General features: G+C 38.1%; 1 protein-coding gene across 1 annotated transcript in view; it reads right to left on the reverse strand.

Annotated features, from left to right (window-relative positions):
- LOC132858868 (E3 ubiquitin-protein ligase TRIM39-like) overlaps positions 1-3250 on the reverse strand; it is a 12991-nt gene extending 9741 nt beyond the window's left edge. The window contains exons 1-2 of the mRNA XM_060889406.1: positions 3187-3250; positions 24-523 (exon numbers count right to left, since the gene is read on the reverse strand). Of these exons, the coding sequence (XP_060745389.1) occupies positions 24-523; positions 3187-3250 (564 nt within the window). The remainder of the gene's footprint in view (positions 1-23; positions 524-3186) is intronic.
- Positions 3251-8560: the final 5310 nt, after the last annotated feature.

Below are 8560 nucleotides of genomic sequence, written 5' to 3' on the forward strand. Positions count from 1 at the left end.
AATCATGTCATGTTTGTACACACTTTGCTTTGTTCTACTGAGTGTTTGATATCTTTTATCTTCTTCAGTCGGTCCTGAACTCTCTCATGTTTCTGGCATATGTTGGCCACCAGGTTCTCCACAGGGTTTATTAGTTTGTGTTTCTTAAGTTTTGGAATATGATAATGTGGCTCTAAATGAATTTTACATAAACTCAGTCCACAATCCAGACAGGATTTTAGGGCCTTCAGCTTCTCTCCACTGCAGGCATCACAAAGAACCTCAGGTTTGTCAGAACCACTTTTCTTCTTGAATCGATCTGCAACCTCTCTCAGTGTTGTATTAATCTTCAGTTCAGGTCTCTTGGTGAATTTCTTGTTACATAATGGACAGCGACAGTGTTGATTCATGTCCCAGCACAGTGTAAGGCAGCTCTTACAGAGGTTGTGTCCACATGGAGTGGTGACTGGATCAGTGAGCACATCCACACAGATCGGACACAGCAGAAGATCTCTAGACAGGAGACTGCTGGAGTCATGAGAAACTAGAAAAGAAAATGTTACACATTGTTGATAAATGGTGTGAATAGATTAAACTGCATCTGTAGTTTAGGTGTGAAAATCACAGACCAGAATGTCTACAAGTTTTCCTAAACTGTGTAAAGGCACTTGTTGGGGTGTCAGTTACTGTTAGTGTAAAAATGTTATTTTTGTAGAATAGATTTATGAATATTTCAGTGAAAAATGGTTGCCATCTGACATCACTGACTGAACATCAGCTCTGTTTGGATGATGAGAGGATGCAGAGTTTATTTAAACAGCATTGTCCTGCTAGTTGTGTGTGGGTGGTTGGGTGGGTGCTGGTGTGGTTAGTTGTGTGAGAGAATGAGCTGTTTTTGAGAGGCGCTTTAAATCTCTCCCAGAGGTTTGTATTTACTGTTTAGTGATTGTACTTTGATTGAGTTTGTTTGATATTTTGTTATTCTTTCTGTTGTTGGAATTGACATCTCTGTAACAGGAAGTTTTTCTTTTGGTTGTAAGTTAATATTTGTTACACTTTTTCATTCTTTATTTGTTGAGTTCTATTGTTAATTTGGAAAGGGGTTAGTAGGGAAGGGATGCCATTTCTTTTGGATCTTGTTTTCTCCTGTTTATGTTAGTAATGGAGTTAGTGTATTGTGTATTGTGTTGTAATCTTTGTTTTTTATTTTCTTTTGTAGCTTATTTAGTTTCTCCCTAAATGAGTTAGATGGGTTCTGCTTATTGTTTTGTCCTGATCCCCCTCTTGAAGTCTTCAAACCCTCCTGCACTTCATGTTTGGGAATGAATGAGCTTTGTTCATTTTGACTTGGATGTATAGTGACATTCTTTTTTGTGACAGGATTGGGGTTGAGTTGTTGATCCTCACAGTTGACACACACCACCTTTTATTCTGTTACTCATCCCTCCACCCCAGACTCCTTTTGTTCCCTGGGAACGTAATGAAGTGTCACTGCTGAGCTCCAACAATAACACATTTTTACTCAACAAAGTGACACATTTTTCAGCCTGTAATTTCATGTTAATGTTCATTTACAGATTCCTAGATTATTAATCTTTTATAAGTCTTAGACTTTTGGACATCAATGTGTATTTAAAATGTTGTGTTCTACATTGTTTGGTGTTACATTATACATTTTGAAGTTATTTAGTGTTGCAAGGTTTTGTTAAATGAAGTTTGTAATAATCATTATCAATATTCAAGATGAATATTACATATAACACATTATTGTGATGTAATATTTTACTATGAAAGCTGTCTGACCTTCTGTGCACGTGACTAGAAGTTATTTGTGACTAGAAATTGTTATTACCAGAGAGAATTTGTGTACAATATTATAGGGTTCAGGAGCTGGAGACGTGATGGTGAGACTCAGGCTCATAAACAACTTAGGCAGACCTTGGTAAGATCCTGATCAGTAGATGATCGAGCGTTGTGCATCTAGCCAATGATTGCTGATGTTTTCCTTTCTTCTGTTTTCTGCCTATAAATCATTCCTATATAACCTCAGTGTAATAAATGTTCTAGGCCCTTCCTCTCTCATGATACACGAGGAGCGCTGGGTCCTGCTGTGCAGCAGCACAAATACATTGTGAACCTTTTTACTCTTGCTCGTTCTGAACAGTGTGCTATTTTTATTTTCTCAAAAACTTCCACAACAATAATCAGTCACAGATTTTGCTAAATATATTATTTGGTAACTATTTTACATCTTTCTTTAACAGTTTCTATGTATTTGTTATTATTTGTATATTTTGTATATTTAGCTCAGTTACATAGAGACAGTTTTCAGGGAGTTTCTCATGATGCTTATTTTCAAGGATTTGTTTTTTTAATCATTTAAATTTGAATCAATCACCCTGATTACCAACTCACCATAATTATATTCCCCGCTTCATATTTACAAGTACTGCATTATAAGAACTGTCAGTCATCACATTATCTGTGTATGTTACACACACTACTGCTGCTGCATATTGTTATTAGCACTACCATGCACTTCTCCCACTTTATGTACATAACTGACCAGTCATATATTCTGTATTATATTTAATACTCATACTGTCTATATTGTATCACATTGTCTGCATTTTCTTGTACAGTCTGTATTGTCCTGTCTTGTGTAGTATAATGTTATATATGTCTGTACTTTTGAGTGTCACAAACAGCTGGAACCAAGTTCCCTGTGAGTGTCAACACCCTTGGCCAATAAACCTGATTCTGATTCTGATTCATTTTTCTGCCTTTCAGTGTCAGTGAAATAAATTAAAATCCACATATTAAAATAGCAAACAAACATTTCAATTTTATATATCTATGCAAATAAATACAAACTATAAAGAAATAAATAAAACAATAATAAATAATATAATAGTAATGAGATCTTATTTATTTCTTACATTTCATTAAATATTCTTTATTGAATTACATATTGAATTTATAACTAATAAAGTAATATAAATCCTCCATAGTTACAGGATCAGTGTAAATAAATGTCTTTCTAAGATGTTTGTGTATTATAACACAACTCTTATTCTTGTTACATAAGGCAGTTAAGACAATTAAGCCATTCACTGAGATCATTTTTATAACAATATAGATTATAATAGTGACAGTATTTCATTAAAACATACAGAAAACTAATCATGCATAAACCGTATAACTTACATAATTCTGGTTCTTCCATGTTTCCCCTTTTTCTGCTTCCTGTTTGTGATGAAGATTCAGCCATTTACTTCCTCCTGTGTTTTTAACCTTTACAGTAAATCACATCATTCACTCCACACATGTAACAGTATGAGGTTTTACTGATTAGTCTGTTTAACTCACTTATGTCTGTCTGCAGAGTTAAACCTAATGAATGACACTAAAACATTTAGTCTGTGATTTAAAACACACGTAAACATTCTCATCATCATGAGATTGTAATAAACACAGAATTTCACTGATCTTTCTCTCAGCTTTCAGCTCAATAACTGTATCATTCACAGTTTCTCACATCCAGATAAGTTTGTAAGTGTAAGTTTGTGTTCGAGTTTCACCCAGAGCTTACCACAGTCTGTACTGTCCTGTCCTGTGTAGTATAATGTTATGTTAAAGTTTGTGTGTGTCAACACCCTTGGCCAATAAACCTGATTCTGATTCTGATTCTGATTCATTTTTCTGCCTTTCAGTGTCAGTGAAATAAATTAATATACAAGTATTAAAATAGCAAACAAAACATTTCATTTTTATATATCTGTGTAAATAAATACAAATTATAAAGTGTAGCTGACCCCATCCTAATGACGACCAAAACTTTACTGATGGTCTTAATGAAGTTTTATTGAGCTTTGATACTGTAACTCCAACAGATCACAGTAAGAGCTTACGTACTGTATGCCCTTTAGGGGGGTGTTAACAAAAATATAAAACTTTAGAGCTGAGAACCGTAGTGCTGTGATGCTTTTCACAACCGTGATCCGTGACTGCAATGGATGCTGCCGCTTTTCAAATAAGAGTCCTGCATTTATATCAAAATTGAACAACATCCAAAAACTCAAAATATGCCAAAATGTTATTTAAACAAATGAAATTTATAATAAAGGAAATATTCAAATACGTCTGATACACTCCCACCAAATTATAAATGTCTCTTAAACATGAATAATTTCCATTTATGTTTCTTTAACCTTTGTGTGTTTGAAGAAATATAAAGTCCACATGTAAATCAGTTCATTCTGATTCTAATAGCAAAACCAACTTTTGACAAACTTTTGCCTTTCTACCATTGATATCTTATTTATCCGTTCTTTCTTGGACAATTTCCTGTCACCAAGTATTAATTCAATCCAATCTGTGAATATGTGGCCAACTTTACTTAAGACGCCGAGGCGCTTTTTTCCTTCTCGATAGGTGAGTAACGTTGGTTTTGCTTTGTTACACAGAACTAATATATGCCTTTGTCCTTTGAATGATTATGCTTGTGTGTCATTTTTGCTTGTTTGTTTATCTGCAATCATATTGTTCTTCCCTTCAGCTATGATAAAGACACGTTTCTTTCCGTTAGTTGTCTGGGTTACGTATGTATGCGTGGGCGGAGCTATCGATACAGGGGTGGGACCCATTTGGGTTAGGGGCGTGTTTGTTTTGGTGATTTCAAATGTCAACGTTGGCTTTCAAAAATCGGGAGACCCTTGGCCTGTTTCAGAAAGCAGGTTAAGTGAAAACTCTGAGTATGTTAACCCTGAAAGAGGGAAACTCTGGCTTTTCCGTTTCAGAAAGGGAGGTATGTTAAAGCCGAGAAAGCAGGTTAAGTCAAGTCCGTTTCTGAAAAAGAGGTAACTTATTCTCAGAGTCAGTTACCATAGTAACTTACTCTGTGAACCTAACCTGGGTCCTATTGCACAAAACTAGGATAAGGGATTAAGCCCGGCATATCTTGGTCATCCCGGCTCAATTTATCTGTGATCCGGTTGCACTAAAGCTGGATTAGGGGGCAGTAGGATGTTATGGTATAAATTACCATGGAGATTTATTCTGTGGAGCTAGCCTGCTCCAGACCAGGCTAAGTTCTAGGATCTATTTAATAATCTCATCCCTTATGTCAGTCAGCAGTCACCACAAACGGAAACCAATAGTTATTCCACTGCCCACTATACATTGTTATCACATATAACTAGACCCACTGTCATTGTTTAAACATTTGTGATCATTAATTTCAATCATTTTGGATAAATGATGATTTTTAGATGATGTTGCTATCATTAGATAATTTACAGTTTCCCATAGACCATAAGGCTATATATAAAATGCTAGAATATTAGGGCCACAGAGGAAAAAAAAGAATATTCACAGACTTTGAGAATGAAGTCTTTTAATAATATTATAACCCGTCGTTTTAGAGGAGTACAGTTGTTAAAATGACAGCTGTGGGGCATTTCGTGGAATTGTTCTTCAGTATGGTTTCACAAACAAGGACATACTTAATCTTTTGGCACATCAGCATCACATTGTCATAAGTATCAGGACTGTAAAAAGAATATGCATCTTTTCTGCAGAAAGAACCAGCCTCATAAATTTATGACTTTTTCCTTCTTCCTCAGTGTGGCCCTAATACTCTGTCGTATAAAATACACATTCCATATACAGTAAATATAAAAACACAAAGTGTAACATTATGTTCCTTTATTGAATAAATATAAAACAAAGCAGGTAAACCATCACCTCCTTTCGAAACTGAAGTCACAACTGTTAAAAGACTCTACAACTGTGGTCACAACCTTTTTATCGCAGCGGACCGGTCAACGTTTGATCATTTTACCGCAGCCCACTGAGGGGGGGACGTTGATTGTTTATATTTTAGATTGTTTTGATTTAATAATGTTAATTTAATTGTATTTAAACATGCCATCAAAATAAAATACAGTTGCACCAAAAAATGAATATAAAGTGATAAAACATTTTAACTCATTAGAACGCTAAATCAATGAGAACCCTGAGCTTGTTTCTTTGCAACGAGACGGTTCCATCTGGGGGTAATACAGTAGGAGACAATGACACCCAAAGTGTGTTGCTTATGTCCAGTTTATTCCGTTGTTTTGTTTTGGTTGCTGTCAGTGCAGAAAACCCCGCTTCACACAGATAGGATGTCGGAAATGGCAATAGGGATTTAAGTGATTTAAGTTCCTTTCCCAAGGAAACTTTCTAACGACATCAGTTTTGTACTCATTTTTGCTAATTTGTGGGTTAAATTTGAGCAAACACAATATACACGTACAGTACACTAAGCACTGTTAAACATGAGAAAGTACCGGTGAACAGAGAGAAGAGCGATACACACCTTCTCTCCACCAAAGCTACAACGCCACTGCCACTTGCAGCCGCTCAGCTCCAGAAGTCACCTAAAACACTGATATCACGATATTTTGCGCATGCGCGGTATTGGTGCGGCTTTAAGTGACGTCTCTCAGCTCCCGGTTAACATCTCGTCTATGGAAAGTCACAGAAACCGAGAGAAATACGCCACAGTAAATAAAATGGAAATAATTTCATGTTTCTTGGGCGGCCCGGTACCATTTGATCCACAGACCGGTACCTGTCCACGGCCCGGGGGTTGGGGACCACTGCTCTACAAGATGGAAAGCACAGAATCAAAGCATATTATACAACAAAAGGATAAATACACATTCAGAGGTCTGTATATAACACACCCCGCATGTCTGCACACTGAAATAAATGCAGGACAAATCCATACACATCAACTGAACAGACAAATGAATGGATGCAGTAGCCTCCCTGCAAGCTTGTATTACACACAGTATACAGCACAACCATCATAAGAGGCCAAATAAATGACAAAAAAAAATGGGGGCCCTCTCCTTCCTCAGGCAGGCCACATTGTGGAGGACAGCACAAGCCACAGTAATGTCACATGTTTGCTGGCACTGATTGGTGTAGCAGCAGCAGCGTGTAGCAGCAGCAGCGGATTTGGAGCTCTCACATCTTCCAAGCTTCGAGCTCGTAGCCATCCTTGAATTTTTTGTTTTTGTGTTATGCCATACTGAACCGGGGGCCACTGAACCTGCATTAACGATGACAGTGGGGGCTCGCCGAAAGCCTTAGCCACCGGGTAGGCACGTATGGTTGTGTTGCGGTTAGATTGTAGCGTCTATGGTCATAATACGTGGTGTTTGAATTGTTTGCGCGTTGCATTTGTTTGCTTGGCTGAGTATTTTTATTCAATTCCGATTTATCTTGAGTTTATACTTTAACTCCTTACCTTTTAATATCTTTATTTATTTATTTTCCCAGCGCCCGCTGCTAGCTGGTTAGCATCACTAGCCTGTTAGCCCGGTTCCGCTAGTATACATTACACTCTGATTCCCAACCTTTTACAAAGGTTGAACACATCGGCAATACATCTTAAACCTAGAATAATCGCTCGATATACGTTTTGATATCACTACATCCTATTTATTTATTTGTTTTCCCTCCGCCCGCTTCTATCCGGCTAGCATAACTAGCCTTTTAGCCCGGCTACCGCTAGTACACCTTTTTCACACCAATTATCTCTGTTGTACTTGCTCTATAACATCATCACTTGGTGGAACTGGAGCTGGAGGCCGTGGAGAAGCAGATCTGCGACCTACAGGTGAAGCAGGCCGAGCTGCGGGAGCGGAAAGCCGCGCTGGAAGGTCAGTCGGTCACTCACCTATCTCAGGTAAACTCTCGCCATGTAATTACCTCCACCTCTACTCCGTGTGTTTCTCTGTCCAGGCCCAACGCACCCAGGAAGTGGCCTGGCCAGGCGCTGTTCACTCCGGCGCCAGGGCACCACGGATCCTGGGTGCAGCAGCAGAGGACGCGCGCCGGGCCCCGGTCGAGGACCTCTCCCCCCTCCACCACCGCCGGTCTTCGAGATCCTCACCCAGAACCGCTTCATCGGTGAGGATCATCGTGTCCGGACCACTTCCAACGTACCAGCGAGGAATTGAAATGTTCAGTAGACTTTTCGCTTTAAATGAATGGCTTCAGACAGGGTGTCATGTCACAAGTATTTATATTGTATTTTCACCACATAACTATTCATTTTTTATATCTTTGGCCTGCGTTACTGAAATGTAGCTAATATACAGTTTGATTTAGCAGTTTTGCCAAGTTTTCTTATGGGTTTGGGAAAAGTTAAACGTGAGCTTAGCTAGTTAATACTGGCTAACAAGCACACCGTCGGTACAGCATATGAAGTTGGTCTGTAGTTCATGACACTTAAAAAGCTATTTAACGTAAGGTCTGAAAATAAGACTGACATCTTACCTTACGTTTTCTTGTGCAGAACACTCTCTTTCCATGCGAGCGAAAAAAAAATAATGGCGGTCAAAAGATTCTTTCGAAGCGAGCTGGCACTATGTCATGAGGTCATGTGACTTGTCAATCCTCTGCTCTGAAGTAGAAATGTCCTCTGAGTGAACGGAATCAGTGAAAGTTTTACCAGGAGTGGTGCTGGTTACTTTTAAGCAAACTAAAAAAAAACAGGTTCAAATGGAAAATCCAAAAATTTGGA

The sequence above is a fragment of the Tachysurus vachellii genome, chromosome 16, assembly GCF_030014155.1.
Source record: "Tachysurus vachellii isolate PV-2020 chromosome 16, HZAU_Pvac_v1, whole genome shotgun sequence".
Lineage (NCBI taxonomy): Eukaryota > Metazoa > Chordata > Actinopteri > Siluriformes > Bagridae > Tachysurus > Tachysurus vachellii.